The sequence below is a fragment of the Pagrus pagrus genome (genome assembly GCF_965226575.1).
Source record: "Pagrus pagrus genome assembly, chromosome: 12".
Taxonomy (NCBI): domain Eukaryota; kingdom Metazoa; phylum Chordata; class Actinopteri; order Spariformes; family Sparidae; genus Pagrus; species Pagrus pagrus.
The window spans coordinates 23,141,515-23,159,347 of NC_140196.1; the positions used below are offsets into that span (position 1 = coordinate 23,141,515).

Genomic DNA, 17,833 nt, shown 5'->3' on the forward strand with positions numbered 1-17,833 from the left:
CTCTTCTATCATATCATAAGGGAAAATATTTTTACAAATGGTAAAAGTTCACAAAAAGTTCATATGTTTTGCTTTGAACCTCCTATACCCACCCCAAAGAGCAGTGTGTGTCTGTAATCGTCCACTCTTGTGATTCTTATGAAGTTGTTTTACTAGTAATAAATTATTTTGTTATCTTTAGAAATCTGCTGTTGGGGATAAACAAATTTAAATATTTAACTTTAAGCATTGACAAAAGAATGACACCTAGGCCTGCAGCACTTCTTGAGTTCCCTAAACATCAAATACCAGTTCTTGTGATGAGTGTTTGTTTAGTCTTTTCTTAGCCCCAAAATGGCCGCCACAGGAAAACAATGTAAGTCACAGGACTAAATGTTTCCTTATGGCCAGTTATTACCTAGGTCAACAATAGCTTGTATGTTTTTCATGTAGCCTTGATGCATAACAACTTACTTTGCCGTCCCCAAACAGACCTTAGCAATTTTTTTATTAAATGATCAAATTGTAAAAAAAGAAAAAAAGAAAAAAAGAAAAACACAACTAAAGGAAGATGAGAGAACATGAAACATACCAGTAGTGTTATACATTAAAGCTATTTATTCTGTGTCGGCTCCTCTCATCTTTTGGCTCCGCCCCTCTCATCTGGTGATGCGCCCCCCGAGCCTTTGCCGCGCGTGCGCCAGCAAAAACACGCCCCTTCTTTCTACGAGCCATGTGGCTGTCGTTGGTAAATAAAGATAGCTGCTAATTTTTGGACCTCGATTTTTTTTTTTGCACAAACGCTGACTTCTGCACAGTCGGAGCCGCCAAAAAATGTCGGCGGGCGTCGTGAACCTCCAGGCGGAGGTGGAGTCGGTACTGGGAGCGCTGGTCAAAGCGGCCACGGTGGAGTTAACCAAACTGTTCGAGAGCAGGTATGGAGCCTCGGCGCTGGATATGGATGTGGGCCGCATTGATTGCAAAAGGGAAAATGAAACCTTGGAGACACTGGATAGTTTATCGACTGGGGACACGAAACGCAGCATCGGCGTGCAGGTGGACGAGGACATTTATTCGCAGTTGGAGCCTTTCGGTACGTCTCTTTGGGGCTTTAAATTATGTGACTTCCTGTTTACGTCCACGGCTAGGCTGCAGCTGCATGAGGAGAGTGCACACTAGTTGCTCCTAAAGGTTTCTGTTTGTTGCAATCGCAAAACGATGTGTAGCAGATCTTTGAATGCAATCAAAACACATTTAGCTTGCTTTAGGTTTAGGTCGCAAATGTCGTCGAAAGGTCGCTTCATTCATTTGGAGATGTTGCACTGAAGGCCTGCAGGGAATTCTCCATTGCAAACCCAGTGAAGGAATGTATGTCTGTCTTAATCCCTCCCCCCTCTCTCCATAGGTGCCCCCCTCCTTTCAGACGGTGATTGTTTGGGGGAGAGCAGAGAGGAGGAGGAGGAGGAGGAGGAGATGGTGGGCCTCATTCCATCAGAAATCCTAGTGGCTGAAGATAATGGCCTAGTTGACCGTGCAGTGTCACCCCTGAAGGAGAAGGTGAGTGAGAATTTACAAGGGTGTAAATCAAGCGTGGATTGATGAGCAGCAGGCTGGATGGCTGGCTGGTTTCATGTTCTTTTAGAACTGTGAGCCGCCTGCTGTTATAGCAGTGCTTAATTTATTTTTAAAGGAGTGTTGATCTTAGGTTGTTGGCAAACTGTACTTCTGACATGCACATATGTTTTGTTTCTTCTTTAACCAGGTTGTGGCGGAGACTGTGGACATGGTGGAGTTGAGCGGAATGGAAGATGAGTCTCCAACTGACTGTGAACCTCCAACAGAAGTTGTTCTGCATGGTAAGGAAAATAAAGAGTCAGTGAGTCCTCATGCGATGCTTCAACACACTGACAGCCGGAAGCATGAACATGAGGCACATTATGCAAATCGGACTAATATCCCTTTTCCACTGGTCAAAAATCCCACTTAAACCCGGTTAGATCGGGCTTTTGTGTGCAGTGGGAATGTGTAAACATTGCATTTACACCCAGGTCAGTTGACCCTGGAGTAGACACAGGTTTTTATCACCTCGGCTTCGATCTAAATGTAAGACCCGGGTGAACACGCTAAATTCTGCAGTGCAAAGTGATGACGTGTTATTTACATCCGATGGTGGCATGTAAATAAGGAGGGAATTTGGGATGCGGTCTATCCAAGGATCTTTTATTACTGGACACTGTTGGAGGCGGAGCCTCATTCATTCCTATGAAAGCTGCTCAGTCGGTTTAGAAGCCAAAAAAAGCTTGACAGTATAAGGTGGGTTTTTATTTGCATTGTTATGTCGTCCATGTCAAACAAGTATTTCTACAAACAAAGTCAGTTAGTTTGGTCTACACGCTACACTTAACAGGAGGAAGTTACAAATAAGAACAGGATGTGAGACATTTCCTGGGAACGTGATGTATTTTTTAATGATTTTATTTCATTTAGCAAAAACGGATCACATGGATTAAACCTTTGAATGTTGGTTATGTATTGAGTATTCTTTGTTATACAACCAGTTAGGATCAGCAGCCAAAAGAATAATACAAATCATCTGAATTGTGTTTTTGTGATGCTTTCCCTTCACAAGTGCATTGTGCTGAAACATGAGCAAAACATAATCCCTGTCATGAAGTGGCAAGTGTCCCAGTGCATGCCGGGAAAGGCTCCAAACCCCCAGCAACCCTGAACAGGATAAGCACAATAGAAAAATTCAGTTTTGTTGAATACGTATTAGATTACTCAGAGAGAAGTATTTAAACAAATACTTGAATTTGTAGTTATTGCATAAACACATGGTATTGCACAAACAATATTGGTATAATATGACTCTTTACTGACACCTAGCGGCATCTGTGGAGAACTGCAGCATTCACAAATGTGGGTCTCCCTTGGGATTTTTGTCACCACAGGGTAATTCAGATGAGGTGAAGCCATATTGCATGAGGAACTAAACAGTGACGTGTGCAGTTACATTAAAGGTTTTGTTCTCATTTATTTAGATTTCTTTTATGTATAAACTGATGGCAGTTTAGCATGTAGAAGCAGACGGTAAGATGAGGCACAATGAGAATATCACTGTGACACAGTGATGTGCTGATTTGTTAGCCTCTTAAAAAAACAGCTTAAATTGCTGATTTTCAACATGGCACAAATCAAGTGCCAGTGCCATCAGATTCATGTAAAGGCTGCAACAAGCGAATAAAATCAGTTGAATAAACCAAGGAAACACTGTGAAAGAGCCAGCTTAAAGTCTTATCAGATCTCTTAATCACTTTAACAGATGGATGAAACCAGCAGTGGTACATAATACATGTCTGAAAAGGACTTAATTCTATTCTGTCAGATTACAACTAGACTAGAAAAGGGGTGGAGGGATGTTGAAGCTGAATAAGAAAATAATGTCTAACAATATAATTAAAAGTGCATCTTTATCTCTTTCAGTCTCTGCAGAGACATGGACAGAGACGTTAATACATGGATCTACACAAAGCTCTCCACCAAAACAGAAGCCTCTTGTGATCCAACCAGATACAGACAACATCATCTCTGGTGAGAAGGTGAAGTTTGTTTGCCCATTGATCCTCAAGCCGGAGTCTTCAGCTCCCAAACCCGACAGTTCAGAGAAGCCTGTTCAAGCCGAGCCTCAGCCAGCCTGTGTCAGTACCGCCAAGGGCACCGCCTACAGTCCGTCCCCATCTGATGGAGCCACGACTCCTGCTCAGGTTGGGGTTTGGGAGCGAATCCACGCGCCAAAGGAGCCGAAAGACGATCTCCACATTAAACTGAAACTGACTTCTCCTGATCAAAAGCTGATGCTTCCCTGCACAGTACAACTGGTGAATCTGCTCACAGTGCCTAAGTCAGAGATGAAACTTCAGGAGGATGCTGCTAAAGGCCAGGATGCTAAGCACAAAAGAGGTCGGCCTATTCCAAAAGACCTTCGCCGCCACCAGGGTCCTCACACAGGCCATCGGCTCTGCTGCTTCACCACCTGCGGCGACGGCATTTGGCGGCTCCAGAAGGTGGTCACCCACACTCGCGATGGATACGCTTGCAGCATCTGTGGGAAGACGTTTAAGCGGAGGAAGATTCTCCGCCGGCATGCACGCTTTCACACTGGAGAAAAACCGTACTCCTGCTTGCAGTGCTCAAAGACGTTTGCACTGAGGAAGAGCCTCCGGCGCCACCTGAGGTTCCACACGGGGGAGAGGCCGCACTTGTGCACACAGTGCAACAAAAGCTTCCGCCTGAGGGACAATCTGAAAGCGCACCTGAGGTTTCACACAGGAGAGAAGCCTTTCAGCTGCATCACTTGTGGCAAGATGTTCAGGATCATGAGGAACCTGGAGAAACATCAGTGTGAATTCTTTGTTCCTTCATTCAGGACGATTGCTGGCATGTAGCTGTAGAAAAAGTGGCTGTTTGCAGTGGTTGTGCCATTTTCTACCTCAGACTGAAAACACTGTATTGCATTTGTAGAAGAGCCATGGAAGTTCTGAGATAAGTATAGTTAAAGCTATAAGAGAAACAGAAACCATGACCCAGACTGATTCCTTAAACTTAGTCATTCCAGAAAGATTATATTTTAAGACAAATAACAGAGTTGCGTTATGATGTGGACATTTTTTATAAGCTTCTACTACTGATGGTTTTGTCATGTTTTTCCTTGTTTTTTAGTCCTCGCCATATTTTGTGGACTAATAAAAGGACTGAAACCATGTGCAAGAATTCCACACTACTACTTGACACGTTTTAGCATTGGACCTTTTGAGAAACACATGTTCAGTCTGCATGTAATCCATCCACCATGCACCTTCCACCAGATATACTACAAACAGTACAGGCTGAAGTGCTCCGCTGCTCCTTTAGAGATGATTGTCTTGTAACAGGTTGGAACACAGTGGTATCATTTATGCTTTTATTTACAAATAGAAGATATCTGGTAATTGGTTGGCGGGGCAAAATACAGATGTTTACCTGCCATGCTTTCCTTTTATATAGAGTACATCCAGTGATTTTTTTTTGTTTTGTTTATGATGTATATATTCTTTATATATCAAGCTTTTTTATACCAACGTCTCTTGTCTTGTTTGTTTTTGATGGTTCATTGTATTGATGTTTTGATTGCTGAATGTATGTAGACTTTTTTCTTTCATGACTTACATGTTTAAGGCAGTCCATGCTGACTTTTTATACGAAATCTGGCATTAATGATAAAATACTTAGGAATGATATCCATTCTATGTAAGTGTACATATGGTGAAACAAATGTGATCCCATGGCCAAAGTGTTTTGAAAAATAAAAGGTTTTTATATACCTTAATACAGAAAATACACATTGACAAATGTCTGTAATCATCTTCTTAAACTTCTGATTCCTGACAGCATTTTTCTTCTGTTTTAATAAAAAAAACATTGAGGCATACATAGTTTGGTTATTTTGTTGTGTGAACCCTCCAACACAAGATTCAGTATGGAGCAAGGGTACAGTATGATGTTGTGATAAAGCACATAACATAAGGATTCTAGGTTACTAATGGCTTAACTAATAGTTAATCAATAATTTACTAATGCTTTACAGATCAGTTAAGGCACTTTTAGACTTTTAGTAAAGTCCTAACTTCTCTGAAATGCCAGGACCTGACATGTGAGACACACGTGACAAAGTGTGTACACACAGTAAATATCTGCACATGGATGTGTAGAGGACTTGTGTATGAACTTTTGTACTTTTGAACCATGAATTTTGTCAATCCAATTTTTTTCTTTTCACTCTATTTCACTCTATAACCGGTTTTTGCCACTAGGGTTCCCATGATGCTTTGGGTGATGTAAACAGGAAGTGTGATGTTGTCATGGAGGGGCCGAGGTAGTCAGTTATGGGTCGAACTAGGTGAAGAGGTAGAGATGTACTAGCTTAGCTGCATTCATGGCTTCACGGAAAGTCATGCTAAACTAGCTGTTAGCAGGTCCGGTTTTCACGTTAGCAACGGATATAATTTATCCAAGTTAAAGACAACAGGATAATCCACCGCTAAAATTCACTTCATACTAGAACTGCTAAGCCAGTTGACATGAGGAAATACTTGTTCTCATGTGTTTCTGAGCGGATTAATGAACGTCGTTGGACACGGGAGAAACGGAAAGAATACGCTAAATAAGTACGTACAGACATTTTCAATTTAGCGCCTTCTGACGCAAGTTTTGTCAGTCAAAGGGTTGTTGTCAAAAATGTGGACCAGTTTAACTTCACGGGGTCTTTAGTGGGCAGATAAGAAACACAAAAATAGGATGTTGTGTTGACGGTTGGCTAGAAATCTATTGGTTGCATTGCATGACTTTATTTACAGTGTAAACAGGTGTAGCTCCTACACAGCCACGGTACGCACACTGACACAAGGTGTTACAGATTGGACTGACCGGAAGGAAACTGTACCAGTAACTTTACTGGCTTTCCTTTTTTTTTATTGAAGAGAGTAAAGATTACAGGGTTACTATGTAGTTTTGGAGAAAAACTCAAACTAATAACTAACATTTACAATATAAATCAGGTAATAATACAAACTTTTTTCCATAACTGAATAAACAAGCTGTTTTCAGAGGAAAATAAGGTCCCAGAACACTGTTTGAAGCTAGAAAGGTGGCAGGGTCCGCCACATATAAACAAAGTAAAACAGCATGAAACTGTTGTCCTTTAAGGTCAGTTTGTTTACTCAGTTATGAAAGTGAATATAGTTTGTTTATTTAGTTTGTTTAGGCATAAAAAAAGTCAATGAAGATATTACATTTTTTTCCCCAAAACGACATAGTGCACCTTTAATGTCCTCGGTGAGGGAAGGATTAGTCCAACACAGCCGTCATCTTCAGATTACTTCTAATCAGCCCACAAAAAATGTGCGTTTAGTTTTACTCTCTGTATGAATAATAAATACAATTCTTATTTTGTAATATCACACAGCAATATTTTGATTATGCATTCCTGTATTCCTCTTAGAAATTGATATCTCATCCAAGTTACTTTGGATCCTCCTCCTGTTAGGCCCCGCCCCTCCAGGAAGTACAAATATAAAGTCAGCTCTGCTTTCACTTTTAGCAAGGCGTGTGAAGAAGAAAGAAGAGAAGCAGTACTGACGGCTTTACTCAGCTCTAACTGAAAAGGTAGGAATCATTGTAGTGATCCTCCAGTGCTTCTATGAGCTTGTGCTCAGGCTCATGGATCATTCATAACAAATGAAATAGGAAGCGGCTGTGTGGTGTACACTCTCTGCAGTTAACTCTGTCCTGTCTGCCCTTTCACACTCACTGACACTCTTTGTAGAAGAAGCTTCAATAATGGAATACGTAGAGAAGAAGCTTGAGGAGATGTTGAGGTGCCCAGTGTGCCAAGACATTTTCCAGGATCCTCATCAGCTGCCCTGTGGACACAGCATGTGTATGGGCTGTCTGGAAAACATGAGGGACCACACTGTAGACATGCCCTTCCGTTGCCCAGACTGCAGGAGATTTTTTGGATTTGCCATTGGGCTACAGAAGAGCTACACATTAACCAACATCACAGAGAACTTCAGGGAGAGCAAGAAGAGGAAGGTAAGGTGCCACTTAAAACAGAATTAACTAGTTTAGGAATGTAAAACTCATTTTCATGAATAGACAAATGCAAAACACACCTTTTCCCACATATCAATATCTGATTTTTATACGCAGGACAAACAGACAAAAAATGTGTTCTGTGACTGCTGCCTGACGGAAAAAACTCCAGCTTTTAAAACGTGTCTGAAGTGTGAGGTGGCCTTATGCAAAGAGCACATCAAAGACCATCTGGAGCTGCCGGTGTTCACGGGACACCCCTTGGTCAAGCCTCTGGGTGACCTCCAGGAGCGGAAATGCCCACAGCACGAGGACGCGGTGCTGAGGTACTACTGCAATGCATCCGGACGCTACATCTGCAACATGTGCGCCCTGGAGAGCAAGAAGCAAAACATGTCCACTGAGGCCTCTAATGTCGTACGGAGACAGCTGACTGTGAGTTTTGAAAAACACTCTTTTACAATACATCACACAGGAAAAGTCTTAGCATTATGATATCAGTAAGAAAGTATCAGGGTGGATCTACAAAGTGAAGATGTGATAGTAACAGTTTCTTGTAAAGAGACTCGGGAATTCCGATCAGTGACTGTGCTGCGGAGAAACAGGATTTTCTAGTCTGTGGGAATCTGAAGTCAGACATTGAACTGCCCTCCCCATTTATTCACTCTGTAATAAAACTCAACCATCAGTCATTTCAAATTCATGCTGTGTAGGGCTGCAACTAATTATTCTTTGAGTCATCGATTCATCTGGTGATTCATTTCCTGATTAAATGATTAATCATTTACTTTATTAAAGGTCAAACATTTTTGAAAAATTCAATTTCCCAGAGCTCAAAGTAACGTCTTTAAATGGCTTCTTTGACAAAAAAAGCAGCAAATCTTCACATTTAAGAAACTGGTTTTGTGTGTGTGTGTGTGTGTGTGTGTGTGTGTGTGTGTGTGTGTGTGTGTGTGTGTGTGTGTTCGTGTTCATTCAACAGGAGTACATGGACCTGCGCTTCGAAACGCTCAAGGTGCAAATGACAGAGACCAATAAGTCCGTAAAAAGACTGCAAGAACAGATCAGACGTGCGGTATGCTCTGTTTACTAAATTCTCCATATCTTTGACATTTAAGAGTTTGCAAATTGACTTCTACACTTTACAGATCTAATATGTTCTTTCGCCCCGACAGAAAATGAACTCTTCTGACTCATCCATCAATAGTGTCACGATGGTGCTGCTCTTCCTGTGGTTCATTGTTCTCTACTACGGTAAATAAGAGCCAAGTCCAAGTGTTTTTTCCTTTTATGGTATGTTTATGTGTGGCATGTGTATATGTGCACTCACTGATGTCTATTTTTGTTCCCAACCAGCATACAACTACTCTGTGGAAAACAAGATGCTAACAACGGCGCTGGACAAGCAGCAGAACCGTGTGCATCACATTTATTCCACCATTGCAGGTAAAAAGGACGGCCTAAGATCCAACTCCTGCCCGTTCACATGACAACAACAAAAACAGGACATTCAGCGATATGTGATTAATGATAAACCATGACGTTGGCTAGTGGTTATGTAATAGGGCTAATTCAAAGCTCTGAAGCTTCATTTATAACATTGACATTTGAATTCTAAGTCAACACTCAAATCTTTTTATTTTTTTATTATTCTGTCTGGGATTGTTTCAACTTGTATGATCCAGACATTCCAAACATTTACATTTAAGGGCATTTAGCAGACACTTTTGTCCAAAGCGACATACAGTAATTCATACACTGATGCAAGGTGCCAACCAGCACATCAGAAGCAGTTTGGGGTTCAGTATCTTGCCCTTCAGGGGGGAAACGAACCAGTGACCCTCTGACAACAAGACGCTGGCTCTACCCCTGAGCCTACTGCCTACTTTTTTTAGGGTGATGACGACAGATTAGAAGCTTTATTCAAAAACCTTAAACAAAGCTTTGAATGTAAAGAAAGTGACTTTCAGTACAGCACTAATATGTGAATATGATGTTAAAGGAATAGGTCAACATTTTGGGAAATACACTTGTTTGCTAGTTAGTTGAAGGTCAATATAAAAAAAAAAGTACAAAACAGAAAAAAGGTGCTTATGAAGCATGTCGTCGTTCAGACACTTTCTTAAGGACACGAGCTGACGTCAGCAGCACTATTGTCTGATGCTCCACTTACAGCAACCTCTTTAGGTACTCAGCTAACCTTTCTCTTTTCTTCCAATGAAAATCCACACACAGAACTCCTGGCTGATAGTCCTGTGAAGAGCCAGAAATATCTGCCGACAGAAGGTAAAGAAAAAAAAAATGACCTGTTGAAACATTCCCCACCATCAGCTACAAAATCCCTGTGTGAAGTCTTGCTAATCACCACTTTGCTTTACATAGGCATGTACTATAAACTGGGCTAGGATCAAAATAGTGTATGTAAACCAAAATTGTCTGTCTCTCAGCAATTCTCATCTTGGATGTGGACACAGCCAGTCCTTTTCTCGGACTCTCCGCCGACCTCCAAACAGCAGAGAGAGTGAAAACCAAGCTGAACTATCCCACCAGTAAAAGCCGCTTTGACGAAGCCCCGCAGGTCCTCTCCGAGCGGTGCTTCTCCACTGGCACCCACATCTGGGAGGTGGAGGCTGAGGGATACTGGGACATCGCCGTGTCCTACAAGAGCATCCAACGCAAGAACAACAACAGCCCCTTTGGGAAGAACAAGCTGTCTTGGAGCCTCACGCACGACGGCAAAGGCAAGCTGTTTGCCTACCACAATAGAGACAAAAAACTTCTCTCTGCGACCCTGACGAGCAACCGAATAGCTGTGATGGTTGATTTTGGGAAAGGCAACATCACATTCTGTTCTGTGGAGTCGACGATCACACGGCTGCACGAGTATAAAGCTGAACTGACTGAGCCAGTGTGCCTGGGTTTTGGGCTTTACCGTTTGGATCCACCCAGTAGAGCCACTATTGTAAAATCTTCCATGAATAATCCTGGAAGCTGTCTCAATAATCAGCCGACACTGGAATAAGACTGCACTTTAATTGGAGGGGTAAAAGATGAAAGATAAAGCCAAAAAAATTGAAGAATTGCCTCAGGAATATATTTTTATATTGAAAGTTGTTTTAAGGACTGTACAGTATTTGTGATTGATCTTTTGTTATTTTAATTGTGGATCTTAATTTCTGAAACTGTGACAAATAATATTTTATACAGAATATTTCTAAGGATGGGATGGTGTGCTTTCTGATTAAAAAAGAAACTAGATTGTAATATTAAAAAGGGCCTTATTACATATTTAATCGATGTTGAAGGAATTTTAAAAGATAAAAATCAGTCTTACCACTCACACACCAAGAAGGAACCGAAATCTTTAAGCTCAATATTTAATATTTAATATCTTAATATTTAGGATGAAAATAAATTATTGTAATATAATCAAAGAGAACAAAGATACAAGTTTTGCAGCAGGGACAATGGGATGAATAAGCTGAACGTAGGGTTGCAACGGTATGAAACGTCTTGGTATGATAATCATCTCAGTGGTATCACCATAAACGGTAATACTCTATTATTATCTTTATCAGTGACATTTAATCAGATGAACAAACGCTTTATTCTAGTTTCACAAAGTATTATGTCCTGACAGACATGAATTTGATATTGATCTGAGAAAATATATTGTTTTAATGCTAATACGGTATAATTCAATACAGTAGATAAGAAAATGTACATGGTATGATAGTCGTTAATAGTCATATCATGGTACACCTATATCGCTGCAACCCTAGCTGAAAGCTACACTTACAGACTGCTAGACTTTTCATCAGTTTGTCATTTTACTGCAAACAAAAACTTGTGTACACTAGAGGTCAGAACTCTGACTTTGCCAAATTACTTAATACTTAATATGGAGTTTATAAAATGCCAGCTTCTCTGTTCTAGTCTATGGGATGAAGGAACTGAAAAAAATCTGAATGTATGTACGTTTTGCTGATTACCAGCCATTTTGGCCACATGTGACAAGCGCAGGATAAGTGGTAAATGCCAAAATGTAGCTTACAATAACAGAAGTAGAGAGAAGTCAGCAGACTGAATCAGTTACTCAGCAGTATCTATCTGAAGGCTGCCAACATTTGCCACAACAAGCTACTGGCCATACCAAACCAAGGCAGGCGGGTTTGAGTTACACAAATTCCTTAGTTTCCTTTTAATAAACAGCAAAAAGAGAAAAAAAGCACTGGACTGAGCAATTTTGCTCATTTATTAAGAAAACATTAAAGTTGAACATTTCTTTAACAACTGCCAATGATCTGAACATTTTTTTTACAAAAAGATGAAGGCAATATTAAACCTAGAAGGCCCCTGTAGTGCCACAGTACAAAAACAAAGTATACAGTGATCAAACTGTTTTTCAACTCAAATTAATGCATATTTCAGCTAAGTAAAGAAACGAAAGATTTTTGTCTCCTGGTTACTGCAAGAGACAGATCATGAATTTCAAATTGGACACTGAGCACTTTACAATCGTGCCTCTCAGGCTGCTGGGAAAAGGTTGAAATGTTGATCCTCTTTGTCAGAGCATTTTGAGAAGCACTTTTCCAGCATTTTTAGTCACTAAGTATTAATCGACTTGTGTTGGCTTTAGTAAAAAGAATCTGAGAACACCATTATCTTGACCAACTGAATTGCTTCATTTTGCTGATCTTTCCTCTAGCTGCCTTGACGTCCCCTTGGTGCCTGAATAAAAGTTGCGTACATAATCTAACACTGTAGAAGAATTGTTTTTGTGGCTGTCCTAATGTAACAATACAACATGTTTATTGTCCTAAACAGAAACTGTCCAAACCTACAGTACATGTAAAAACAATGAGAGAACTGAAACTGCTGTGAAGTACAGTTTTGACATTTGTGTGATGCATCTGTCCTTCATCTTTAAACACTCGCTCTTAGTGGAGAAACACACGTTTGGAAGCGTCCTCTCTTATTTCACTGTTCCCATGCTCTGATTCCTGATAGAGCACCACGCCATGAATATATCTCTGAAAAACAGAAAATAGACATTCAGAAAGGTTGTCTGGAAACAAAAAGTAAGCATGTGCATGTTTCAAACCTCTACACACCTGCAGTGAGTGGCCACACACTCGTTGCTGCAGTACTCTCTGTCCCAGTCGTCGCTCTCTATGGCCGGATTGTTGCAGCCCGCCCTCGCACACACGCTCCTCATAGCTCCGCCGTCGCTGGACCCATTCACCTCCATCTCATCCTGAAAAAATGAGTGTCATTAATATCAGTAGCGGGTATTTTCTGTATCCTCGAGGCTCGTCACATTAGGTTCATGTCATGTTACACCAGTCTATCTTTCTGTGTGAGGCTCTGTGACACAGTGAAAGCAAAATTAAGAATGAAATCGATTCACCCTCTTGGAATCATTGCTGGTTTAACAACTTCTAATCACAGTGGGTGTAGTTGGGATTTCCGGCACTCACCAAATGAAAAATGTGTCATGTCAAAGTCAACAGATATAAAACAATAACGGATTGCATCAGTATCCACCCCCTTCAAGTTAGTGTTTAATAGAGGAACCTTTGGGTCTATGATCAGATTTCAAGTCCATTTTTCTCAATTGTCCATGTGAAACTCCTCAAGCTGTGTCACTCTGCATGGGCTGCAAAGTATGCGGCAAGTTTCACTACCCCAGATGCAATGTTAGCATTTTCAACAGTGGCTTTCTCTTTGCCACTCTGCTATAAAGCTGATGAAACACCCAGGCAACCGTGTCTGTGTGCACAGCATCTCCAGCCTCAGCCATTGAAACATGTAGCTGCTGTAAGCCTCTCACACAGACAGGTGTGATTTACAGCTGTGCCGTTTTCTAGTGAATAACCTACTCAGAGGTTTTCGCGCCAGATTTGTTAGGCAGGGCTCCAGGGTGCAACCGTTTTGGTCACACATACGCCCCAAAATATGTCAAGTGTGACTTAATATTTGCGTTTGTCGCACCGGTGGGTCTGAAGTTGAGGCACCTTAGATGTGCCTTTATTCCTGTTAACATTCGTTTACATAGTGGGTTAGGAATTTTTCCATTCAACCACTGTAATTTAAAAACAGTAAATACTGCCATTTCTAAAGACCTTTGGCTGTACTAATTCTGATTTAAGGTGTCATAGTACAAACCTGATTCTAAAAAAGTTCAGACATTGTGTTAAACATAAATAAAACATGATAGTTTGCTCATCGTCTTTTGTCATGTACTCAATTGAAAACAGTACACACAAAATATATCCAGAGTTTTACCTCATCAACTTAGATGCCAGCAACATGTTTTACACAGTGTCAAAACTTTTTTGGAATCAGAGTTTTAAGTACTCATTTAAATATATAAACTTGTGAAGCTGAAGATTAAGCCGTCACTCAAAAACTTTGACCCACTGAAATCTTTACTTCTGAACGTTAGGAATCTGTTGCTTTGACAACAGTTTGGTGCTTTTTGTGGATAAATTATAAGCCACCTTCAAAGATTTGAAATATCCAAAATTAGGTCAAACCAAGATCCAGGCCTCACACAAAACAAACCTAAACTGACAGTGACAATGAATTAGGAACATTCACCTCTTCTGAAGGCAGCACTTCTGTAACTTCTTCATCGTCTGTATTGCCTGACATGTCAGCAGAGTTCACCACCTGCACTGACACCACAGATGCAGACTGGGCGGATGTAGCTGCAGCAGACGACCCTGCTGCTGTGTCAGGGACAATAATTGGCAGGGTGTCTTTGCCCTGCAGGGAGGCAGGGACTATTTTTATCTGGAGTGGAGGTGGAGGTGTAGCCGTGACAGACACAGGGAGACCCGGCGTGGAGCTTCCCTCGCGGGGCTTGGCCTGTAAGGGCGGAGGTGCGGGCGCCATTTGCTGGAGCCGTGGCGGAGGTGGTGCATTTTGCATCTGCTGCAGTGGCGGTGGCAGACGAGCGCCACCCGACACCACCAGCGTAGGCTGCAAAGCGCGGGCCCCACCAGGCAACACAGTCACCACCTGGCCCCCTTGCTGCAACATGTGCTTTGGGATGATGATCTTGGTGATGGTCTGAGCCGGGGGTACTGGAGCGGTGACTTTGTTTGCGCCCGTGCGTGAACGTGTGGTCATCTCTGGGACGTCCAGGATGATGTTGGAGGCACAGATGTTGGTGATGGTGTTCTCTTCCAGTGTGCTGGTAGCTAGGCGGACAGCCTGGTGAGCGGCAGAGGGAAGAGCTGCGGGTGCTGGGTGTACCACTGGTGGAGGTGGTGAAGGGGCAGTCTCCATGTCCTCAGTGGCAGGCTGTGAAGACAGATTAATGATTAGAAAAGCCATATAAATGAAAATCCCACACAACAATTAACTGGTCGTCTTAGATAGCAACTTGATCTCACCTGTGAGAGCTGGTTGGCTTTATAAGCTGCCAGTACTTTCAAATACTCCTTTTTGGCTGCTTCCGTCTTCCTCTTATACACCTAGTGGAGACAAACAAGTAGTTACAAAGTTTAAGTTGTATAGTTTATATATAGATGCCATTTGTCTCATTCCAACAATCATTTTTCTCCCCCAACACTGACACAGGAAGATATTAATATACAATATATAAGCATGTGTTCTTTCACCTGTTTCTGTTCCTCAGCCAAGCTGTCCCACATGGAGGCCACAATCTTTGACACCTCCCCAAAAGTGGCATTGGGATTCTGGCCCTTAATGGCTGCCTGTGTGTCTCTGAAGAACAAGGCATACGCCGAAACAGGCTTCTGTGGTTCATTTGGGTCTTTCTTCTTCCTTTCTTTCTTGGCGCCCACCACACCAGTCACTGACGCCAGTGTGGCTGGCTTTCCCCCGGCCCTCCTGGCCGCAGCTGGGGACACTGAAGATATAGGCGCTGAGTGAGCGGACATGTGGGAAAGGGAAGAGGAAGAGGAGAGAGACATGGGGGAGTCTACCAGCACACTCCTCTGAAAGAGGAGAGGGGAAGTGCAAGAGAGAGGAGAGGACGTATTAGCTGCAGGATCTAAAACACATTCATGCAAGCAAACAGTGATGTATGCCTCTGCTGGTGCAGCCCCTCACCTTGAAGTCATCCATGTCCTCATCCTGCAGGGAGCCAGCTGGTGATGGCGTTGCAGACAGCGGCTGCTCATGCGTCTCTGAATGATGCCTCATATTTTCACCCCCGAGACCCATTGCTAGCTCGGACTGGTTGATAGTGGACAGGTGACTGCTTCCCAAAAGCCCATGACTGATGTCACCAAGCTGGACATCAATGGTCATAGGGGATGAACTGCTGAAATGTGAACCACTGGAACTCCCCAGTTCCTGCAGAGAGATGAGAACAACTCTTAACCGCATTCGTGGACAACGTCACACCGAACAGCATTCTGTGTGAGGGTCCCCAGGCTGAGAACTCACCAAAGCAGAGGAGCTGAGCAGTGCTCCCCCTCCAGCCTGGCCCAGTGCCCCGAGGTTCAGCTGCTCCAGGCCCTGAGACCCAGAGTTCACAAAGGTGGAAGCGAAGGAGGGGTCATTGGCTTCGACCACCAGGTTGCTGACGAGGCTACGGGAGCCTGAAGGTCCCCCGGTGCCGTCTGACCCATCGGCCAACTCAAAGTGGGACACTGCATCACTGATGCTCAGAGTAGGGTCTGGGTCAAGGGAGATGGGGGGGATCTCAAACACCTCATCGCCGAGACTAGGAGTATGAAATGTCTGCTACATGTGGAGGAAGAGACAGAGCAATGGGTCAGACCATAATCGACTGAAACACAAGTTTGAATGAGAATACCATAAATGAGTAGTACAGTGCACCACCATGTTTGAATGAAGTCATTTACCTCAGCAGACAAGAAAGGGTGGCCCGCTCCACTGATGGTGAGGTAGCTGTCGCTGCCTTCTGCAAACTGAAACAGATAGTTAGCATTTAACTAACTATTGTGCAATTTTGGCGTTTAAAACGTGACCTTCCCAAGTACACACTCGTTATGTTACCTTGTTTTCTTCAGAGTATCCACCATAAGCCTGGGTATCCAAAAACTCCGTATCAACATTTTGAGCACAACCATCCGACAGATCCGAGTAAAAATTGAGGTCCATTGTGAAAAATACTTCAAACAAACTGTCACACACGTTCTGTACTTTGATGAAAATGCGAGTTTCTTATTTTCCAACCCATTTAGGTCAACTTTTCCAACATTGACGAAAGCTGTTAGCGGCTAGTTAGCTAGCTAGCTAATCACTCTCGGTTAGCACAACGTCAAGGTTGAGCAGATGAGGCTAAACTACTTAGCTTTGAAGCTCTATGGAGAAATGGGACAAGGAGAAAATTTGGAGGTGATACCGGCCAGATGAAGCCACAATGTTGCCAAAATATTACGTGTAAGCTCCCCGGGGCACAAAGCTTAATGGAGGCCCAACAAAAACCCATTCAAACGCTGTTGTGATGCTACTACCATGTCAGAACCACACTGGACGCACAAGCTAGTGTTGCATTCAAGGGCTGTCGGGAAATGTTACAGTTGTTACTTTATGACATAATGGCGCATCAGTTATTTGTTGTTGTTGAAGTGTCTGTGAGCTTCACTTTCTATCATCTATGTGACGTTTATGGAACAAATAGCTTGGTAGTTTTCTTAGCCAACGAGGGTAAAAGTGGTAATTATATTTACAACCATTGCTGTCTGTCCAGTTGAAACAACTAGTTAAGTGACAGATTCACTTTTCCCGACTATATTGAACGCACCAGCACTTCCCACTTCAAGAAACTAAAATCTAAAAGTGTCTTGTTGTTGTTGTTTCCTTGCTTCAAGAAGAAACTAAGTTAGTCCATTTGACTTTCCTCGCTGTTGACTTTTATGTGTAAGAAAGAATTCAGACTTCAATTACAAAATACTAAACTACTTGAAGTGATGTTAGCTCAATAACAATTAAAGCAGCTAAATCCAAGCACCGCATTTATTATTATTATTAGACATTTTTCTACTTGTATTTCTCTTTTCTATACGACATTAAGAGACCTGTTTTTCTGTGATCCTCCCCAACCAGACCTAACCTCATTACCTCTCCTGCTCTCTTGATCCAAGAAGCATTTTATCATATTTTGTCTATTGAAAATCTACTTATATTTGCCAAAACCATGCTAATATTCAAGACTATACCTATTTTAAAACTGGGGAGTGCTAAGTAGGTATCTGTGTGATTCAAGAAGGATTCGTCA

The 17,833-nt window shown here is 42.2% G+C and overlaps 3 protein-coding genes across 4 annotated transcripts; 2 read left to right on the plus strand and 1 right to left on the minus strand.

Moving 5' to 3' along the window:
* The first annotated feature begins 672 nt into the window (after positions 1–672).
* On the plus strand, positions 673–5,436 carry LOC311267207 (uncharacterized protein). Its single transcript, XM_084370117.1, has 4 exons — positions 673–1,072; positions 1,385–1,536; positions 1,742–1,835; positions 3,463–5,436. The coding sequence occupies exons 1-4, from the start codon at positions 814–816 to the stop codon at positions 4,422–4,424; spliced, it is 1,467 nt and encodes a 488-aa protein (XP_084226243.1). The 5' UTR covers positions 673–813; the 3' UTR covers positions 4,425–5,436.
* Positions 5,437–5,869: 433 nt separating this feature from the next.
* Positions 5,870–10,829, plus strand: LOC311267208 (E3 ubiquitin/ISG15 ligase TRIM25-like). 2 transcript variants are annotated; one of them, XM_084370118.1, is made up of 9 exons: positions 5,870–6,182; positions 7,115–7,179; positions 7,340–7,608; positions 7,726–8,043; positions 8,591–8,683; positions 8,784–8,862; positions 8,965–9,054; positions 9,844–9,894; positions 10,056–10,829. In XM_084370118.1, exons 3-9 carry the CDS (start codon positions 7,354–7,356, stop codon positions 10,628–10,630), a joined length of 1,461 nt encoding a protein of 486 aa, XP_084226244.1. In that variant the 5' UTR covers positions 5,870–6,182; positions 7,115–7,179; positions 7,340–7,353; the 3' UTR covers positions 10,631–10,829. The 2 variants fall into 2 exon arrangements, with proteins under 2 accessions (XP_084226244.1, XP_084226245.1); XM_084370119.1 differs by having other exon boundaries at positions 7,119–7,179.
* A 1,008-nt stretch (positions 10,830–11,837) lies between these two features.
* tox4a (TOX high mobility group box family member 4 a) lies at positions 11,838–17,102 on the minus strand. The gene is made up of 9 exons (XM_084370111.1): positions 16,609–17,102; positions 16,455–16,520; positions 16,033–16,332; positions 15,694–15,939; positions 15,240–15,578; positions 15,012–15,092; positions 14,212–14,919; positions 12,723–12,865; positions 11,838–12,641 (listed from the first exon to the last, which is right to left on the minus strand). The coding sequence occupies exons 1-9, from the start codon at positions 16,711–16,713 to the stop codon at positions 12,584–12,586; spliced, it is 2,046 nt and encodes a 681-aa protein (XP_084226237.1). The 5' UTR covers positions 16,714–17,102; the 3' UTR covers positions 11,838–12,583.
* Positions 17,103–17,833: the final 731 nt, after the last annotated feature.

What these genes read in the sequence shown, in the direction of transcription:
- LOC311267208 (XM_084370118.1), top strand. Translation starts at nt 7,354, where the DNA reads ATGGAATACGTAGAGAAGAAGCTTGAGGAGATGTTGAGGTGCCCAGTG. An exon ending in TCGTACGGAGACAGCTGACT is followed by an intron (nt 8,044 to 8,590) that starts GTGAGTTTTGAA and finishes TTCATTCAACAG; the next exon opens with GAGTACATGGACCTGCGCTT. An exon ending in AAGAACAGATCAGACGTGCG is followed by an intron (nt 8,684 to 8,783) that starts GTATGCTCTGTT and finishes TCGCCCCGACAG; the next exon opens with AAAATGAACTCTTCTGACTC.
- tox4a (XM_084370111.1), bottom strand. Translation starts at nt 16,713, where the DNA reads ATGGACCTCAATTTTTACTCGGATCTGTCGGATGGTTGTGCTCAAAAT. An exon ending in AAGCCAACCAGCTCTCACAG is followed by an intron (nt 14,920 to 15,011) that starts GTGAGATCAAGT and finishes CTGTCTTCACAG; the next exon opens with CCTGCCACTGAGGACATGGA. An exon ending in TGTGTGGCCACTCACTGCAG is followed by an intron (nt 12,642 to 12,722) that starts GTGTGTAGAGGT and finishes TCTGTTTTTCAG; the next exon opens with AGATATATTCATGGCGTGGT.
- LOC311267207 (XM_084370117.1), top strand. Translation starts at nt 814, where the DNA reads ATGTCGGCGGGCGTCGTGAACCTCCAGGCGGAGGTGGAGTCGGTACTG. An exon ending in TGTCACCCCTGAAGGAGAAG is followed by an intron (nt 1,537 to 1,741) that starts GTGAGTGAGAAT and finishes TTCTTTAACCAG; the next exon opens with GTTGTGGCGGAGACTGTGGA. An exon ending in AACAGAAGTTGTTCTGCATG is followed by an intron (nt 1,836 to 3,462) that starts GTAAGGAAAATA and finishes TATCTCTTTCAG; the next exon opens with TCTCTGCAGAGACATGGACA.